The sequence below is a fragment of the Mycteria americana genome, chromosome 21 (genome assembly GCF_035582795.1).
Source record: "Mycteria americana isolate JAX WOST 10 ecotype Jacksonville Zoo and Gardens chromosome 21, USCA_MyAme_1.0, whole genome shotgun sequence".
Lineage (NCBI taxonomy): Eukaryota > Metazoa > Chordata > Aves > Ciconiiformes > Ciconiidae > Mycteria > Mycteria americana.
The window spans coordinates 1,314,318-1,334,888 of NC_134385.1; the positions used below are offsets into that span (position 1 = coordinate 1,314,318).

The following is a 20,571-nucleotide window of genomic DNA, read 5'->3' on the forward strand; positions in this document are numbered from 1 at the left end:
GGCGGCGGCGGCGGCGGCGGCGGCGGCGGCGGCGGGGGGCGCCCGACCCACGCCGCGCCCATCGACGCGCTCGGCGCTCGGCCCTTTCGGCCCCGCTCGGCGCTCGGCCGTCGCGCCTGGGCAAGATGGCGGCGCCCGCGGCGGCGGGGCCGTGAGGGCTGGGCCATGCTGGCGCTGCGGACGGCGCTGGGCCGCTGCCTGGCGGGGCCGGCCCGCGGCGGGGCCGCCGTCCTGGGGGGCTCCGGCGGCGGCGGGGCTGGTGAGGAGCTCGGGCCGCACTGGAGAGGCCGCTGGGAGGGAGGGAGGGAGGGTGGAAGGGGAAGCGGGGCCCGGCGGGGAGCCGAGGACGGGGGGGAAGGGGCGGTCTCGGGGGCGGGGGTGGCCTGGGGCAGGGGGGAAGGAGCGTGAGGCCGCCCTGAGAGGGGACAGGGGGCGGGGGGAGCCGGGGGGGCCTGGGGCGCTGCTGGGGAGGCAGGGCGCGGGCAGGACCCCGGGGTGGCCCCCAAGGCAGCGGGGGTGAGCGGGGCCGAGCCCCCGCGCCGGGGCAGCCCGGGCAGCGCGCAGCGGCGGGGCCGGCCAGCCCCGAGCGTGCCGTGGGCAGGGGGTCGGGCGGGGAGCCGGCCGGGCCGAGGGCTGGGCAGGCACGGCGGGCCGGGGGGCTGCCCGCTGGCCCTGCCCTGCGGACGGCGGGGACCGGTGGAGCAGCTCGGGCGGCTCCGGGGCCAGAGACCTCTCAGGCGAGGCTGCTGTGAGCTGGGCCAGTGCGGGCGAGAGCCCTGGCGCGCCTTCTGCACAGGCTGCTGCTGCACCGTAAGCGTGGGAGAGCGTGCAGAGCTCTGTGCCCGCAGCCCGCACACAGCTCCGGTGCCTTACGGGTCCAGAGCTGAGCTCGCGTGCCTCTCGGCCGGTTCCCGTTTGCAGGCAGGTATGTGGACTGGCAAAGTCTGTACTTGGAAACACCTTTGAGGCACAGGTGGATAATCTGAGGCAGGTATTGATTCCAGTAGCAGGGGCCTTGAAAGAGCAGTTGGAAGAGTTTGTTCTTGAAAGGTGAAAGAACGGCTCAACTCAGGCTGCTGATTAGTTTTCTCATCTGTACCAAGCTGTGCCGGTCAAAGGTTGTCTCTAGGTCTCGCTGCCTCTGCCACTGGGGTAGTCCAGAGCAGCCAGTCTAACTTGCACATGAAATTACTTGAATTAGTTCATCAGTTTAAACCCTCTAAATGAACACAGTTCAGCTGGGGAGCCCGGGAGCCCTCGCACTCTCTGCTCAGTGTCTGTAATCTCCTCCTGCTGCTCTGGTCTTCTCATCATTTGGGTTCTGATCACCCTGAAGCAGCACAGCTTTGTCCATATGTTTTAGCACCCATGTGAGACCCACACTGACCTGTTCTACACTCCTTTGGGACAGAAGGCCTGGCTGGCCACTGATTGCCTTGGACTCTAAGTACTCTGACCAGTTTTCTAGTACAGACTGAGCAGTATTTAATGTCTACATAGCTAAAAAAGTGCACACAAGTCTGATAAGTCTTTGTTTTTTTCCATCAAGCTTGCAGTCCCTTTATTCAGACAGCCAGATGTTACGCCAGACCTGTGAGAAGAAAGAGGAAAGGTATGTCAGGATTAACGGGACCACGTGGCAAAATATTTTACTGTTGACGTTATCAGAGTTGTACCCTTATGCCGCAGGAAGAGAGAGTATTTGGAGAAATTAGTGGGTTTCACTTTAACGATGCAGAGCTCATCATGAGAAGAGAGAGGAAATATAACCCCTATTGCAGTCCTGCTTCTTGATGGGTAATTACAGGGGTGAGGGAGCCAGACTCTTCTTGGTAGTGCCAAACAATATAATGGGGGGCAGTGGTCCCAAACAGCAGCTCGGAGATGTTCCAGCTGGACACAAAAGGAAAAAGGATTCACTGGGAAGGCAGCGCAGTGTGGGAACACGCTTCACAGAGGGGCTGTGGAATATCCATCCTCAGAGGTTTTCAAGGCTTTGCTAGACAAAGAAATGATGACAGTCCCACCTTAAAGGGGAGAAACTTCATAAGGTCCCTTTGTGAGCCTTTTTGTGGTTCTGTGCTTCTAGAAATAATTCCTTGCAAGCTCAAAAGTTACTCAGAAAATTCAGCAGCTCATGAATGTGTGGGAAATTAGCAATTGTCATTAGCACGAGATCACTGATCTTGGTGGACTATACGCCGTGTTGTAAATCCGGAGTGCTGAAGGCAAGAGACTGGACTCAATTTTATTCACTCAATTCCTGCCATCCCTTAAGTTCTTACTTCTTGTTTGGAGCATATAGTCTATTTTCTTTGCAACTTTTTTCCTCTGATCTAGTTTGCAAGCATGTTCAGAGCTCTGACTTTGTACTGCTCTTCCTCAAATGTTAATCTTCTCTTTGTAGACATCCCCAGCCATTTGGATGATCTTCCTCCCACAATGCTGAAGAAAGATTATGCCAATGTCCCAATAATAAATAGGTATGATACGGGGAAAGGGAATGACTGTTCTCTTCAGAGATTTGTGTCTTACACACGCACAACCACAATACATGGAAGCTGTCACCTGCTCAGTAATTAATTAATGCTCTGTGGTCACTGGTATGCAATTTAGCACAAAAATTGCAAAGTCGTTTTGAAAGTCAAATTTCCAAAAGCAGTCACTGATTAGGGTTATGTAAGGTTTTTGTTTACTTAATGTAAGATTAAGTGCTGGTTGCCCACATCTTCTGTGGACTTTGTAGTCCATAGAAAAAAGAAATAATTTTGAAATACTAGAAATAATCTTCTTAGTAATAATCTATGCCTGTCTTGAACTCAGGTGCTAGAGAGTGTGTAGTTAAACAGCTCAAAATGAATGGCTGCTTCTGTGTTGTGGTTTAAACCCAGTCAGCAACTAAGCACCACCCAGCTGCTCACTCGCCCTCCCCCCCCATCCTGGTGGGATGGGGGAGAGAATTGGGGGAAAAAAGAAGTAAAACTCATGGGTTGAGATAAAGACAGTTTAATAGGACAGCAGAGGAAGAGAAAATAATAATGACAAAAGAATGTACAAAGCAAGTGATGTACAATGCAATTGCTCCCCACCCACTGACCAATGCCCAGCCAGTCCCCGAGCAGCGATCGCTGCTCCCCGGCCAGCTCCCCCCAGTTTCTATACTGGGCATGATGCCATATGGTATGGAATAGCCCTTGGGCCAGTTTGGCTGTGCCCCCTCCCAGCTGCTTGTGCCCCTGGCAGAGCGTGGGAAGCTGAAAAGCCCTTGACTGGTGTAAACCACTTAGCAACAACTAAAACACCAGTGTGGTATCAGCATTATTCTCGTACTAAATCCAAACCACAGCGCTGTACCAGCTACTGGGAAGAAAATTAACTCTATCCCAGCCGAAACCAGGACATTCTGAAATTTGGACCTGGAGTTCAACATTTTTATGCTTTGATTCCAGAACTGCTCATGTGTGGTGCATGAAGAGCCCCCAGTGGCGTAACTGAGACTTTCACAGATCGTTGAAGGAGCCGGTCTTAAAATTAATTATTTTGTCCTTGCGCACTTACTTGGGGGTTAATCTTCAGCACCCAGTTTGCACGTAATGTTTTTGGAATTGATAAGACTTCATCGTCATTTGAAACACCTGTGCTTCCCACAGCAGCAAAACTACTTGATGCTTCTGTAATCTCAGCCATGATTTTTCTTAGGAATGCAAGAAACAGTTTATGGCTGACAGGTTTGGGAGGGGAGGAGAGTTGCTGTAAATTTGTAGGTAAATTAAAGTTGAGAAAAGTTAGTATGTTCTGAAAACCTAACCTCATTTCTGTTGTTAAGTATACTTCGTTTCTAGCTTATAAACTAATCTGTATTTTCCTTGCAGTGTTGACGACGTAGTGAAAAGACTATTGTCACTGGAAATGGCAAGCCAGGTTTGTTTCATTCTACTTGCATAAAAAAACCTAGAAGATTTAGTGAGCACGTTTGTGTAAGACTTGTCCTTATTGTTAAATGCCTTTCACTTACTTTAAGTGTTGCTTGGTGACTGCAAATCTGGGCTATTAAATACATGAGAGTGATAAGTCTTGTATGCTCTTAAAATTTATCATGCAGTCTTCTTTATGATAATAGTTGCATACTAAAATGAGAGAAGAAAATATTAGGTAATCACAGGGGAGATGAGCTGTGTTATGTTACTGCTGATGGTTGGCCTGTGTTCTAGAAAACAGTACACCGGACAGCAGATGTTCTTCAAATCACTTTTACTTCTTGTATGCCAGAAAACAAAAAGCAAATCGTAAGGTAGCACAAAGATCTTACCATTTCTTGCTGCTTACCACTTAAGCTTAAAAAGATGTGAAAAGTAAAGGCTACTGCCATATGAGATCAGCTTCAGTTCTTTCTTCCATTCACGAGAGCGGCGGGGCCTCTTCAACACCCTTCTTCTGTAATCTTGGGATGAAGGGTGTGCCTGGACTCTTGGTTTGAACAATGGCAATGCTGTGTTCTGCCCAGATCTCTTTGTGCTGCTTTGCTGCTGTACTCTGAGCACTGTCCCACAAGCAGTAGGTCCTTTTTTGCAGCACTTTTTACACATTTTGCGATGGATGTTGAGTAAAGCTATTAATGACAAAGCCTTTATCTGGGCATTTGGGAAGAGAGCTGGGGTGTCTCAGACCTTTAGTGTTCCTGAGAAAGTGACAAGCTCTTTTCTGTTATCCACAGAAGGAGAAGATGAAAATAAAGACACAGCAGCTGGTGGAGAAGGTCAGGAGGTCTCCCCACGACAATGGCTCCTTTGAGGTGCAAGGTAAGTTAAAAAAGTAGAAGGATATTGTTGGCAGATGATACATCTCTGCTTTTGTTCAGCTATTTCCACCCCAGCACTTCAAGTTTCCTCTATCAGTTAGGAGAATCTCCTTCAGGAGAGCACCTGAGAGGCAGGTGGCCTGCAGTATGCCCTGCAGCATGGAGGACCTGTTGAGGGTTTGGGAACGTTGCAGAGGCAGTGCGTGCACTTACTGGCAGATGTCTGCTAGGATGATTTCCAAATTCCTACTCCGTATCCACCCTCCAAAGGCAGCATGTGCGTTATTCTGCTTGAAGCGCTTGTATGACACGAAGCATTGCACTGCATTCATTACCAAAATAAACTACTAGATTTGGCCATGGAACCCAAATTTCCCTCTGCATCAGAGAGCTCTGGCTGAAGCACAGTGTAGGGACAGTGCAGGGATGAAGGCCATGCTGCCAGCGGCCAAGATGCGCTCCTTTATCATTAAAACAGCCTTCAGTTTCTCAGGATGCCACCAGCACCTTTCTCCAAAGCCTGAAATTACAAAGATCTGGCTGCTGCTCTTAGGAAGAACCTCTTAATTTGTGCCTGTTCCTCCGAAGCTTAAACCAAGTGAAGTGAAATGAATGTAAAGTCGTCAGTAATGCAGGAGGCGTTTTACAGATAAATTCATATGATCTGTTGTTAAAATTTTAACCTCTAATTAAGCAGCTTCATAATAGTAATAGTTCTGACTCGGGTTATGTAGGTTGTATTTTCCGGTTTGTTTTGCATTTATTCAGAGGGCTGTGCGGTAATATCTGCTGTGGTGCGGTGGGTACCCATAAGAACAGCAGTCCTCGACTGGCAATTTGAAGGGAATGCAAATGATACTGTCTCACCCTGGAAAGCTGCTGCTCTCACACGGCTTCTTATGTCTGTTCTTTATAGTTGCTATGTTGACTGCCAAGATACGCACTTACGAGGAACATCTTCAGAGGCATCCCAAGGTAACTATCAGTAATCTGAGCCCACAGGTCTGAGATAGCAGCTGTTCAGGTTGTTTTCTCAGTTTAGAACAAAAGGATTTTAATTCTGGGGATTATGGCTTTCCTAAGAAGGTTTATAAAACAGTTATAACTGTTCCCTGGTGCCGATCTGGGAAACTGCTGGCTCAGTCACAGCTACATTCTCACCGACTGAAATGTGGAGTGTGTTCTTTTTTGTTACTGGATTGGTGGAAATGGCTGAGCAGATACCTTTGAACAGAGTTTAGCTAAATATGTGCTTGCTGCAGATGTGGCTTCACTGCTTAGTTTTCAATGTAATTCATGTTATCGCTTCAGCAGCTGTATTCTCTCTCTGTTCTGCCTATGAAAATGTTTAGTGGACAGGACTGTGTTAATGTCATAACAACCACTTTCCTACCTAAAGCTACCTGGGTTCAGAGCCCAAATTTGAAACATCGTAACTACGAGTTTATGAACAAGGTGTATTAAAGACACTTTCTGCAGTGCAAAAGGTGGGAAATGGATTAATCAACTGAATTTGAAAAAAGTGCATAATTATTCGTTAATTATAAAAGCTTGAAGGGTAAAACAGAATAGAATTCAGTTTTTATAAGAAGCCAGAAGTTGTACCAAATGTTTCAGCAAAAGAGACCTTTTGCAATTACTTGGATGAAGCCTGCTTTTTACACAAATTGCTTGTGTAGGATAGGGAAATTTCTCCCATGGGGGATTGCCCTGAATGGCATGGCTCAAGCTACGCATATTCTCTTCCGAAGAACCCAAATGGTCAGATAGAGCCAAGTCACATTTTATTTCCACATTTAATTTCTGGAAAAACAAAGGTAAATGCTTCTGTGTTCTTTCTGGAACAACATTTCAGGGGAGCAGTTTTTAGCCAGTAGACCTTCCCTGCAGCCTTTGCCTCCAAGCCATTGCAGCTTTTGCCACTGCCTGAAACTGCATACAAGTTGAAAACAGTCTTCAAGGCTGAGGGAGGAAGGTGCAGACACAGAATGAAGAAAGCAATTTCAGTGAAAAGTAAATTAAGTCGTCTCGGATCTCCTTGTAGTGACCTAATGTGCTTGCAGTATCTGCCAAGAAAAATTGTTCTAAGATACTGTCCTTAACCTGATTGTTTCCTTTTAGCCATAATCTCATCTATTCTAAGTAATTTATTGGAATGGAAGTATAATCTGTCTGCAATCTAGTGAACGTTAAGTCCTTTGCAGGATAAAAATAACCGTCGTCGCATGCTGATGGATATAGATCGCCGGAAGAAGCTACTTGCATATCTTCGCCGTGTCCGCTATGATACCTTTGAAAACACCTGCAAGCAGTTGAATATCCAGTACAGCCTACCCCCTCCCTACTCCAGAAGGATCACCAAGCGCTGGGTTGTGAAGAAGGCTTTCTGTCTCAAGGTACGGAGCCATGTGGAGAGGGACGTGTAGGTGGAGTAGAAAAAAATCTCTTTATAGAAGGGCACAATTAAGACAGTTAGAAAGACTGATAGGTAAGTCCTTTGAATCCATGCTTTGAATTTGAGGAGACAATGATAATGTTTGTAGAGAAATACATAAGCTCGGCAAAGAGATCCACGAAAGACAGTTACGTAGTGGGCAGTGACGCATGTGCTGCAGATGTATCGCGCTTGAGAACTTCGAATTGCGCTACTAGTTTGCTCAGAAATGTATGATTCAAAACAGCTTTTTTCAGAGCCTGGTATGGGGAACTGTTATGTGAAACAATTAAATCTGATGGCAGCTTTGGAACAGAAATGTGCGTACGCCCACTCTCTACTCTTTTTTGCTCCAAATACTTTGGTGTAACAGCTGTGTGCGATATACCTTAGGGTGACTGCGGAAAATCAAAAAGCTGGATGTGCCTTCAGTCTGTAAATACTAAATTTCAGTCCAATAAACTTTTACCAAAAGACTGGGTAGCTATAACGGAATACCTCCGAGTGGTACCCTGAAAACAGGGCTGCCTGGAGTCCCGGAGGAGAGGCACGGGAAGGAGTTGATCTTGCTGCACGGCGTGCCTCCTGGCCTCTGCTGCGGGAGCTCGGATCTATGCTGTGCGCAGCAGCGAGCGGCGGTGGTGGAGCAGCTCTGCTCAGCTGCAGGCATCTTTGTCTCTCCCCTTCTCTCACCTCCTTATGCTCCTCCCGCAGGTTTTTCAGGAGGCGCGGAAGCTGAAAGCACCAGAGAGGCTAAAGCAGAGAAGAGAATGGCAAGCGAGAGCGAGAGCTGCAAAGGAGAAACAGGCGCAGTGCGAGGGGACACCCGTGTAGCGGCACGTGGAGGCTGTGACACAGCCGGTCTCTTTAACAATAAATAACTACCAAAAGACTTGTTGCCTCTTTGCTTATGCATGTGCATGATCCGCGCCACGGTGAGTACCCAGAAAAGTGCAGTGAGTTGTTTTAAGTGTTTTAGAAGTTTAATTTAAGGTTGATGCTCATTTGTGTTGTGAGCAGTTAGATCTGTGTGAGGAGTACCCAGGGGGACTTCACCACCGCCTCGTGGCGGGGAAGGCAGAGGTGTCTTTAAATGAGAACACCTCTGAGCAGCATCCGTCTCCTGTCATTACCTGTAGGACTGCGCTGTCGAGTAGCATTGGCCCAGCTGCTCAGCAGCGTTTGGCAGGGATTTGGGCTGCGGGCTGACAAATGAGGGGAGAGAATGAGGTGAAATGCTGCTTACTTGGAAACGAAGCAGCCCTGACAGTCACTCAGAGTGCCCTTCCTTCTCACCGGAAAACGCGGGTTGAGTTGGAGCTCTGCAGCTGTGGCAATCGCGTTAATAGTCAAGTCTGCGGTTCCTAGCGGACTTACGCATTTATGTTTGTTCTCTGGCAATCATCCCTCTGTCATTGTCAAACTTGGTGAGTCTGTGTTATACCAAAACCGCTGCTGATGGTGACTCAACTACAGGAGAATTACTAACGCGATTACAGTGGCGCCTGTTGGCCACCTTTCTGTGGCTTTGACAAAACTTCCCCAAGTTCCTCAGAAGCGTGGCACACGCGGGTATCCGGGCAGGCCCCAGGCAGCGCTGAGCTCTTCTCTGCTATTAAAATGACTGGGTTTTAATAATTTCCTTATAAATTCTTTAGTTTTTCTCATGCACCAGAACTTATGAAACCGGTACTTCCGTATTTCCCCTACGGCCGCTCAGGCCCTGCCGCCCCTCACACCCGCGCAGGGGCCTTGCACACCCACGGGCATGTGCGCACGCGCAGGGGCGGGGCTTGCACGCGCGCCCCTGCCCCCGCCGCCCAAGACGGCGCCTCCCGATTGGCCCCGTGGCTGCCCGGCAACGGCGGCGGCGGGGCTGGCGGTCGCCATGTCGGCCCGGACGCTGCCGCTGCTGTTCCTCAACCTGGGCGGGGAGATGCTCTACATCCTGGACCAGCGCCTCCGCGCCCAGAGCATCCCCGGGGAGAAGGCCCGCAAAGGTGAGCGGCGGGCGGCCGGGGCCCCTCCCGGAGCCGGTCCCGCGCCGGGGGCTGCCCCCCGCGGGGGTCGCTCCGGTCGTCGGTGCTCCCGCGGCCTGTCCGTGCCGCGCGGGGCCTCTCCCTGCGGCCCGCTGCCGGGGCACCCCGCCGGGCTGGGCGCGGAGCCGTGCCCGGGGCAGCGCCGGAGGAGGCGCGGAGAGCCCGGTCCCGCGGCGCGGGGGCCGGTGCCGAGCAGAGCGCCGGGAAGCCGCTGGCGACGCCGGGGCGGCCCCGAGGGACAGGAGGAGCGGCACGGCCGTAGCTGCGGGTGCCGGTGCCCGTCCCCCGGGCAGGTGCCTCGGGGGGTGCTTGGAAAGGGACCGGGCGTCCCAGCCTCTGTCCTCGAAAGGAGCCTTGGGCAAGTGGCTTCCTCAGGACGGTTTAACCGCGCTGTCGCGGTAACCGACTGCGCGTGTTCTTCGGCTCTTAAATTTGAAGTAAAGCCTGTTGAGTTAACCAGCTCTCGTGAAGTTTCTGTGGTAATAACTGCCTGAAGGTGTCATTGGAGCTGATGTGTGAAATGCCTACGGGTAAGGTAGAAACTGAAAGACGTTTCAGTGTTTCTGTACTTGCTTCGGAAAGACGCTTTTGGAATCAAAATCACTCAGGATCTGAGTGTCTCAATCCAGGTCCTGAGCTGTGTCGAGAAGACCAGATTGCTTTGCAGTCGGAAGTAGTTTCCAGGAATAATGTTGTAACACCTATGCAGAAGCAGCATGCGCAATTAAGAAAAACTTCAAATAACATAAATATGGCTCCTGCAACCCTTGTCCAGCTTTTATAAAAATCTCTCAGTCTAGCCTTTTGTCAAAACTACTGTAAAAGTAGAGCCCTGTGCGTTCACATGCGTGCACAAAAAATCCAGCTTACAGCTGAGCACCTCTTTGTTTACCACGTTGAAATTAAAACAGCTTTGCTTTTAAAAATCCTTACAGCTTCTTGTCAGGCGATGGGGAATGCGCTTCGGGACGCTTTAGTATTTTGTAATAAAAAATCAACTCAATATTAAGTCGGTATTGATGAGGTGGTTACTTTTTTTCCTTCTCCTGCCTATCCAATAGGAAGAAGTGCTAAACAATAGCAAAGGTTTCACTCCAGCAGTGTGATTTTTAATTACTCATGTGTGTCTTCAGAGAATGTTCTGACAAAAGTTTACTACTGTTCCTATAGGTCTAAGTTTAGAGCTTAAACTAAATTAGCCACACTTGGTGGAATATCTCAGCAGGAGAATTAGATCTGTACTAGTTTATCCACACATGTATTTTATCTTCCAAAAAATTGGGCATTAATTTTACTGAGATGTGGTTTCGTCCACACTGAGGTGTTTGTTGATGCTTAAAACTGTTCACTCAAACATTGTTCACTTATAAGTGCAAAAAACAGCTGAAAACTTCCCAAGCTAAATGCAAACCATGCTAAAATTCAATCGAGGGTAAAATTTTATCTCCATTGAAGCAACAAGATTTTTTCCAAGGGGAGGGCAAGGTTTCACCTTTTGTGCTTATTGACAGTGAAAGATGTCAAGTAACAGAAGAGTTCGTTCTTGTTAAGCGCTGAATGCTGATGAGAAAAACCGAAGTCCGTTAGTTAGATTATTTTTTTTTTACTTTATTTCTTTTATTCTCCTTGAAACTATTGTTCTTACTTCTTGAACTGATGTTTTTGTTTTATATGCTTCGTGTAGATGAATGGACAGATGTGGACAGGAAACGAGGTACTGTAATCTTCTAGCTGCATGCAGTAGACGAACACCACTACATGCACACATGAGGCTCATCGTACGTGAACACACCGTATGCTGTTCCTGCAGCCTTCTAGTCACAGTGTCAAAGATGAATAAGACTCACGGTTCATTAAAATGCACTTTAACTATAGGTCTTAGCAAAAAGAGACAATAACTCAAAATCATATGGCTTCAAAAATAAGTTGCTAATTTAACCAAGACTATAAATAGATCAAAACTTTTTATCATAGTGGTCTTTCTAGCCAAAATGATATTTGTATTTTTCTAGCATCATATTAATGCAAGCACATAATTGTGTGAGCATTGTGAAGGTTGTTTTTCTGCTTAAATGCAGGAATATTACGTATATTGCATTTTTCTAAGGTTTTTTCTAATTCATTGCTTAGGGTTTTGACAGGTGAACTCCAGGAAAGATTTAAGGCATTTCTATCCTAGCTGCTTATCCATCTCTGCTAGTGGTCACCACCCTTGCAGCAGAGTGATCACAAAGAAGCAGGTGCCCACAGTTCAGCCAAGCTCATCTTGACTGAAATGATCCCTGAAGGTGGGTTTGAGCCGAGACGTCAGGTTTCGCAGTGGAGCAGCTGAGCTGCGAGTGTGCGTTTCCTTCTGGACTCTGCCTTGAAACGGCAGCCTCCAGCAAAGGGCTGGGTAAGGAGCTGGATGAGGAAATAAATCTCTTAAACCATCTCCGTTTTTTTGCTAGGTGAACATGAGTAGAACTTCCAGTGTCTTTTTGAGCAGCCCTTTTTTAAGAGAGATCAGGGTTGTGATTCATGTTTTTTAAAATAAGCACTGTTTGTAGGTTTTGAATATTTACTGAAGGTAAATACTGATATCCTGGAGTTTGCCCCAGCTTTTTTTTTCTACCATTACGTGCTGCTTCCAAGAACACTTTTTTCCCAGCATTGAATATCTCAGAAATCTAAAAGATTCCATATTCCTCTTTTATCACATCCAAAATGATGATGAGTTGTATAAAAGGCCATTTTATCATATTTAGATGGTAGCGGCACAGATGCAGATCCCAAGTTGACCAGTCAGCTTCTCTTGTGAGAGAAAAAAGTTTGCCTATGAACACAGCTCTTGGGGCGATCTCTGAAGAGTTACGTAGAGTAACCAGCCCAGTCTATTGCTGATGAAGCCAACAACCTTGTTACAAGCTATAAACCTATTGCAAGTAGAACGTGTGACTTCTTTGGACTCGTAACATTCCCTCTGCTGCCTTGAATGTCCTCCGAGAAGCATGAGCATACCCAGGCGTAAAGACAACAGTCTCATGTCATGCATCCAAGCCATGTTACGTGACAGCGCACTAGACGTTGGAACGTGTCTTGTCACCAGTGACATGGCACATGTAGGCGAAAACCACCGTAAATCCTCAGCTTCTCTTCTGTCCATCGCACTGTCTATACTTGGTTTCCCTCTCCCCATCCCAGTTGATGAAACCCCTCTCTGCTAAATTGCTTTTATGCTATGTTGCTTGGCGTGCCATTTTTCCTGAGCTAACGCTCCTTTCTTTGTTGTTTTCCATTGTTAGAATGGTGTAAATATCTCCCTAGGGACTACCTGTGCTCTAAGATCTCTTTGCTGTGTCATTATCAAACATGCCGTGTGAGATTTGCCCTTTACCGTGATTTTTTTTATGTCTTTCTCAGTTCTTTTTATAGCCAATACAAGAGGTTTTAATTTCAGAAGATAATTTATGTAAGGCTGGGTGTGTGGTTAACGCAGATCTTCCGATCCCATTGGGAGTATCTACCGGCTACAGTCAGCGTACTGGGGCACTGTCTGTCTCCTGACAGTTTCGGTTATTAGTGATTCTCTGAAGATGGAGGAGAAGCCTTTGTGCAGACAACATGTGCAAGCAACTTAAAAATATTTTTCTTGATAGCAGTATGGCGCAAAAGTTCTTATTTTTGTCATAATTGATTACTTGCAAAATGAAATACATACTAATACACTGTATTTTGTTTTCTCCACTGGAAAAAGAAGTGAGGATTTTTGCCTCAGACTGCAAGTAGGGATTGTTTTATGGACAGTTTATTTGAAAGGAAGCGAGGAAGAGGAGGGATTTTTTTCCCATTTGTCATTACAAAGCGTACTTTGTAATGTAATCTGTGCTGCTCAGAAACTGCGCTGCGACCTGTCTGTATTATTTTGGTACTTAAACCAGGAACTAGCAAGCCCCGTCAGGTGCAGTGCGATGGATGCTGAAATGTGTGTGTCACCAGTGATGTACGCCAGTGTAGGAGAAAACCTGTAAACATCAGGTTTAAGCAGACAGAGAGAATCTCTTCAGAAGGCACTTGCCCTCAGCAAAACAGCTATCCGTGGCCAGGTTCTCAGCGCCGACAGTGTACCTAGCAATGTTCCCCAGAGAGTTAATCATCTAAGAAAAGATGAAGTGACTGGCACATTAACTTTCTTTTGGCTGTTTGTGTCGCTTCAGTACCAGAGTTGTGAAAAGCCGGGCGTCTAACCCACCAATGAATAATTAGAGCAGTACTTCAAACAGCTGATCACTACCACTAGGTGTATGTTCACTTTTTCTTTTTTTTTTTATTACTTCCACTGAGATTTTTCTAATCCAGAAGAATCAGCTGGCATTATGAGCTTCAGTAACAGTCATCTGCATAGGAAAATTCATGCTTGTACAGTAATCTATTAATTGAAATTTTTATTTAACATTTTTTTGATAGAGAAATAAATGCTTATTTATAACTCTGGAGAATGTATCGGGTATATGATAAAAGTACCAGATCCAGCACAAAAGCTAAGATACTGCATCTGCTTGAATCACTGCAAAATGTTTTCTATCTTCTTTGCATTAAAAGCTTGATAACCAGAGCGTAGCCCTTATACTCAGCACTCCTGATCTCTACGTACTCTTGAGTAAGTCGCCTAACAATTCCATGTCTAAATTTACACATTAAAAAATGAAGCGCGCATTAGGAGGTTTAGAGTTCTGCGCTTTTGAACTGCTCTAGTATCCGCAGATGTTGCTGTGCAAGAGCCCTGGATGGCCTGACATAGATCCCAGTGTTATAAATGCTTCCTTAAATACTTGTCAAGCGTTAATCCGTTTAACACAAATATTTCAAGGAGCCTTGAATCATTCAGGAGCTTCTGTTTAGAAGGAAAAAGAGACTAATAGTGTCAAAGGCTAAAGAGAACAGGCAGAGTCAGCTAGCTATAGTTTGCAAAAATCTAGAGCGATGCAAAGCAGTCGTCTTGGGAAGCAGAACTGTAGCTTTTGTAGATAATACATGCCAGAGTAGCCTATCAGAAAATTATCTAAAAAGGGGAAAGTGCTAACCGTTGCTCTAAAAACAAGGCAACAAAATCAGCCTTATTCCCACAGGAGAACAGGGTTTGTTGTCTACAGCTTAAGTAGCATTTCTGCCCCTGGGGACAGTCAGCAGGACTCGTGCTGCCCGCTTAGACCAATGTGGGATTGAGAAAAATGTTGACGTTAAGAAGTGATGTTCCTTCTCCTCTTTTCTTTTGTGGTTATGTACCTAGTTTTCACAGGTAAGCATTCATGTCAATCCTCGCAGCTTCAGTGTCCAAGTTCTCAGTGTGGAGTCAATCAGATGAATGTGCTGTTTCTGAAGCAAAAAACAGAGACTCTTTGTCTTTGCAGTTATGAATGACATCATCACAACCATGTTCAATAAAAAATTTATGGAAGAGCTGTTTAAACCACAGGAACTCTATTCCAAGAAAGCTTTGCGAACAGTGTACGACCGGCTAGCTCATGCTTCAATCATGAGACTGAACCAAGCAAGCATGGACAAGGTAAAAAAGACCGCCTGCCCAGTCCTGTGACTCCGCTGTACGTCCGTGCTACTCTTCACAGGCTTCTGATTGCGATAGTACATGGCTTTACGTCACTGTAATTTTGAAGCGTTTTGTAACAGCCCTCTTTCCATTTGCTTTCTTTGTAAAAATGGTTCTCAGCCAAGGAAGCTCTGGGGAAATCCGTGGTGGTATCAGATACTTCAGAACTAAGTATTTCTGCTTTAATATGTAAATGTTTGATTTTAAGCGGTTCAGTAAGCGTTAAGTTCATCAGATTTTTTTATATATATTAAAAATACATACATACGTGGGTGTGTATAAATACGTATAATTCTATATTGACACTGACTGGTTTGCAGTTGCAGGTGTTAGAATTTTTGCCTGAAAACAGTATATCCAGCAGATGATTTTGAAAAAAAATTGTAGGAACTGGATTACCTGTGAGACCTCTACGCGGGTGTCAGCATTGTTGAAATTGGCAGTAGTTTTAAAGGCAGTTGGAGATACCAGCAGGAGGGCTGACAATGTGATTGCAGAGGGCTTATTTTCTTAGGAAACAAAGCTAAAATGGTTCTTCTTACCATAGGCAGGTGCTAGCCTCAGTGTCTAAATCCCTTTCCACGTCAAAGTGAAGTTACCTAAGCGGTGTCGTGCTCTGTGTTGTGATGGAACTAAAATTTCCCCGTGTTACTTTGCAGCTGTATGACCTTATGACTATGGCTTTCAAATACCAAGTGCTGCTGTGCCCTCGGCCCAAAGACATTCTGCTGGTCACATTCAATCACCTGGATGCGATCAAGGATTTCGTACGCGATTCTCCTGGCATTCTGAACCAGGTGGACGAGACTTTCCGACAGCTGATTGAAGTAAGAATCCTTAGAAAAATGGTAGGACACACTGTTCTTTGAGTTTGTTTTTTTTTTTTTTCTCTTTCGAGACTAAATACTACATCAGTAAGTGCCACCAACCATCGAGGTTGATTTGTTCTCAACCTCAGAGAACCATCCTAATAACCTTCCCCTCTTTTTAACCTGAGGGAAACAAATTGGTCTCCCAGTTAGCAACTTTTGCTCATGCAATTGCTGTAATTCTTTGGACAAAGAATATGAATGTCCCAGTGAAAGGGAACTGGTTTCATAAAATGCTAGAAGTTCTGGGAAGTCATGAAATGTTTCCAAAGGGCTTCTGGAGAGGGAGATGTCTACGAGTCAAGTGTTAGTCTTCTACTGGCTCAGTTTAAATCAATACATTGCTTATTCAGCCTGATCAAAGTCTCCACTGACTTCAGCAGAAATTAAATCAGACTCTTAGTCATGGATAATAATGACTGATAATGACCAGCAGCCCTGATATCACTTCTGCTTCCCCTGCCACACACGTACCATTTTTGGCTAGCAGCACTCCAATATACTTGTTTCCACCTTTACCTGGGTTGGACGTGGTACGCTTGCAAAGCCTTACATGATGCTTTTCTTTTTCAGACGTACAGCTGTCTCTCTGCTGGTGAATTTCAGCTCATCAGGCAAACACTCCTCATTTTTTTTCAGGACATGCACATAAGGGTAAGAGCCCCATATAACTAGTCGGTAAGAACGGAAGGGAGTTTGTGGGTAGAATACAAAGGTGTCTTGTCATAGTTACACTCTAAGTTTGGGGTTGTTACTTATGCTTTTCAGTCATCTTGATGTGCTTGCAATTTCCATCTTCAAAATTTTACAAATTGAGCACATTTACTACAATAATACTCAATTCTAAAATGTTATGAAAAAAGGAATATCCACTAGTATGGATTTACTAGTTGATAAATGTTTTTCCTTTTAGTAGAAACTTGATATGAAACTGAGAACCTGCGCTTGAGGTCACGGGGCTTGATACTCTCCAAATAAATTGATCACACTCAAGTGCATAAACAGTACACTTTTTTTTTTTAAATGTTACATCAGTGTGCCCATCCTCGGCACCACAATTCTACATTACTGGTATATACATCAAAATCTTTTAGGAAACCAATCCCAGTCTAGGCAGGAAGGCTGCAAGGTCAGACTTCAAAGAATTCTGATCAGAAGATATGTAATTGATTTTCTAGAAGATGGAATATTCTTTTGCAGGTCTCTATCTTTCTGAAGGATAAAGTGCAAAACTCTAATGGTCGCTTTGTGCTGCCAATATCAGGCCCTGTTCCTTGGGGTACAGAAGTTCCAGGACTCATCAGGTGAATTCTGAACTGCTGCTTATACTGTTTGCACTGCCTTGCATGTATGGCTGCTCACGGAGGAACAGTCAGTCCCAGAGGTCTAATAGGAATCGAGCTTAGACTGTCATTCATGTTGCATGGATAGCTGAACCTCCAGGAAGTACTATTTAAAGGGCAGGATTTGGGACTAAGTCCCCCAGCAATGAAATACTAAGCTGTTTCTGGCATTCTCTATTCCAGTAAATTAGCTATTAGTCATTTATCCATTTACCAATATACAGAATAGAGTTTTATTCCCGTTTCTCTTGTACAGTAAGCAGTGGAAGTACTGAAACTCAGTAATAAAACTAGTAAATATGTTTCAATAATGACTTGTTTTTAAGGATGTTTAATCGCAATGGAGATGAAGTTAAAAGAACTGAGTTCACCACTGATGGAAATTATGTTACTCCACAAAGGGAAGGATCTTTTGATCTTTATGGAGACAGAGTCCTCAAACTTGGAACAAATATGTAAGTAGTTTTTGTCCTACATAGAAACATGAAGTAAACGTTGATGGTTATGGATTTGTTCAGAAGCACGTCTTCAGCCTTGTGTATTTATTTTTGCCTCTTTTGCTATTATCAGCTTGACTTCTTTACAAAGTGATGGCCTGAAACAGAACGCATGTGGATAGATGTGTATAAAGAGCTGTGGAAAAGAGTTTGATTTATGTCTACAGTAGAGCTGAGTAAAGAGTGTTCTCATCTGGTACTGCATATCCTGTGAAATGTAATTTAATTTTAACTGCATTCAAGAAATCCTTTCTTTTCTCCATGTTTGTCTTACGTAATTTTTCCATTCACAGAATAAGAGAAAGCAGTGTTCTTTCTTACAGCTTTGTTGCTCGTACATTTAATGCCTCAATACTCCATAAAGTGAACTGTAACTTCTCATTTCAGTTATTTACAGTCTTCAGAAGAATATCCTAAAATGATATTTAGGTCCTGTGCTGCTCCCTGCAGTTCCTGTATCACATACAAGTAACGGGTTGCTCTCCCTCATGTGGTGTTCTCTCTAGGTACAGCGTTAGTCGGCCAGTAGAGACACACATGTCAGGATCATCCAAAAACTTGGCATCCCATGCAAAGGTCAGTGTTGTTCTGTTCCTGCCACTGGTTAAGCAGTCTGTGTCAGTGAGTTCTGCAGCCGGTCACACGTGGTGGGAGCGTTTCCTTTGAGCAGTTTCAGCACGTCCACCAGATTTTACATTCTGCTTCCCTTGGCTCTTAATAGATGGGGACACTGAATGAAACACCCACATCTGTCATCTCCACATCATTTACTATACAGTTGCACTATCTTCCCCTTTATTCGTCTCCTTTCTCAGGGAAACAATAACCATCTTTTTAGTCTACACATACAGGAGGAACCTGTTTAGCTCTTCTCAGAGCCCCATCCAATCCTCCACGGCTCCTTTTGAGCTAGGGGAAGGGCACATGTTCCTAAGGAATTTTACACACAGGCTTATGCAATGGTGTACTCGCTTCCTATTTTAATCTCTTCAGAAAACAGAAAGCTGGTTTTACAGATTTCTCAGCTGTTCAGTTTAGCTGGAAAATTATCTTGTCCTGGGTCTATAAATTCAAGCAACCATTTTAAATATATAGCTGATAATTACTAGTTATCTGCACAATCTGTACCATTAACAATGCAGAAATGTATTTATATCACTCTGAAGAACATTTATGTAATATCAGAAAACACAAGAATGATTACAGTCCTCATCTCCCTGGTAACCTGACCAATTAACCCATTGCTGTTTTCTGCAGGAGAATATAGCCCCTAACCCCCTTGCTAAAGAAGAACTGAACTTTTTGGCCAGGCTGCTGGGAGGACTGGAGATCAAGAAACCTGGTGGCAGTGAGACGGGATTCCGACTGAACTTGTTCACAACCGACGAGGAGGAAGAGTACGCTTGAGTCCTCTCGGTCTGGGGTTTGTGATGTAGTGCCACGTGGACAGCCCTGGAGACAGAAGCTGGCCCTTACCAGCTTTAGGGATAGAATAGCAGGGTTTTAGCATTTCCTTATTCTGGTCCAGATGGTCCCTGCAGGAACAAAAGAGGAGCAGTTTCCCTGGCTGGACCTTTTTATTAAGGCTGTTGGCAAGGAGAGCCGTCTCCCTTACTGGCGTCTCCTGTGACGCACGGCTTTGCATTCCCTCCAGGTGACACTGGTGGTCAGCAGCAGGTGACGATCTGGGCTCAGTTCTGTCCGCAGAACAGAGACATCCTTCAGCCCTTTTAGCTCTCCTCTCCCCCAAATACATGTACGTATCTCAGAGATAAGAATATAACCGCTGGAGGTGATGATCCTGACAGGCTTGAACAGTGTAGCCCTCTCCTGGCAGGGAGCACAAGGTTAATGAGACTTTCTGTTACCTGATTTCTGCAGGATGTTTTTACCTACTTTTAATCTCAACTACAGAGATATTCCCACTGTTCTACACTAAGCATAAAAAATCCAAGACAGGGAAAAGTCTCCAAACTGGGGTCAATACATTCATTTGCCTAGTAGGAATAGGGATGTTGTCGAAACGTCATGCCTACAGGAGCCCCGTGAAATCTGATTTTTATACTTTACTTTATGTCTTAATGAGATTAAGCACTCTTTTCATGTTTTTCATCAAGACACGCTGCATTGACTAGACCAGAGGAGTTATCTTACAAGGTTATCAACATAGAAGCCACGCAGGTACGTACAGCGCCTTTCACATCTTTGATTCTCATCATTCCTGCCTTGCTAAGAACTGAGTTTCACCCAGAGTAGTAACAAAAAATACATTTTTTTTCCCATGTCAGTTAAGCTCATAAGTAAGTAATGGCAGTATTTTCTGCCAAGCCTGCAGATTTGGTGACTATTTAGTAAGAGAACTTGAAACCTGACAAGTATTAGAGCAAGTTTTTAGCTGCATAGGATGGAGAACTGTTCGTGGATCAATATTTGCCCGCTTGCGGTTACAGGCTAACGCCTGCAGCACTTTTTAAAGGGGTTCACGGGCATCGGCAAGCAGTTGGGCATGTCCCAGTACAGCCCAGTACGTCCCAGCAAAGGCCCGCGTTAGCAGGCGGTGGGGCACGTCCCAGTACCCCCCAGTACATCCCAGCAAAGGCCCGCATTAGCAGGTGGTGGGGCACGTTCCAGTACCCCCCAGTTCGTCCCAGTACAGCCCAGTACGTCCCAGCAAAGGCCCGCATTAGCAAGTGGTGGGGCACGTCCCAGTACCCCCCAGTTCGTCCCAGCAAAGGCCCGCGTTAGCAGGCGGCCGTCCCGCGGGGCGGGCGGGCTGAGGCGCGGTGTCTGTCCCGCAGGAGCCGGGGCGGCGGGCGGAGCTCTCCCGCATCCTGGGGGAGCTGGAGGTGGCGGAGCCGCGCCCGGCGAGCTCCGGGAAGGGCGAGGACCTGCTGGCGCTGATGGACGGGCTCTGAGCGACATTAAAGGCCTGCGCACACCCGACTGCGACCGGCTGCGGGCGGGGACGGGCCGGGGCCGGGGCCGGGGGCGGGCGGGCGGCGGG

General features: G+C 46.1%; 2 protein-coding genes across 4 annotated transcripts; both read left to right on the forward strand.

Annotated features, from left to right (window-relative positions):
• Positions 1–18: 18 nt before the first annotated feature.
• MRPS15 (mitochondrial ribosomal protein S15) lies at positions 19–8,124 on the forward strand. The gene is made up of 8 exons (XM_075522209.1): positions 19–238; positions 1,550–1,612; positions 2,408–2,483; positions 3,873–3,921; positions 4,715–4,799; positions 5,715–5,773; positions 7,003–7,194; positions 7,947–8,124. The coding sequence occupies exons 1-8, from the start codon at positions 166–168 to the stop codon at positions 8,064–8,066; spliced, it is 717 nt and encodes a 238-aa protein (XP_075378324.1). The 5' UTR covers positions 19–165; the 3' UTR covers positions 8,067–8,124.
• OSCP1 (organic solute carrier partner 1) lies at positions 8,094–20,550 on the forward strand. Of its 3 annotated transcripts, XM_075522204.1 has the most exons (12): positions 8,094–8,167; positions 8,908–9,232; positions 10,956–10,985; positions 14,662–14,816; positions 15,518–15,685; positions 16,301–16,381; positions 16,928–17,031; positions 17,397–17,525; positions 18,074–18,143; positions 18,825–18,964; positions 19,685–19,748; positions 20,366–20,550. In XM_075522204.1, exons 2-12 carry the CDS (start codon positions 9,001–9,003, stop codon positions 20,480–20,482), a joined length of 1,290 nt encoding a protein of 429 aa, XP_075378319.1. In that variant the 5' UTR covers positions 8,094–8,167; positions 8,908–9,000; the 3' UTR covers positions 20,483–20,550. The 3 variants fall into 3 exon arrangements, with proteins under 3 accessions (XP_075378319.1, XP_075378321.1, XP_075378320.1); XM_075522206.1 differs by lacking the exon at positions 10,956–10,985 and having other exon boundaries at positions 20,366–20,549; XM_075522205.1 differs by lacking the exon at positions 8,094–8,167 and having other exon boundaries at positions 8,862–9,232.
• The last annotated feature ends 21 nt before the right edge of the window (positions 20,551–20,571 follow it).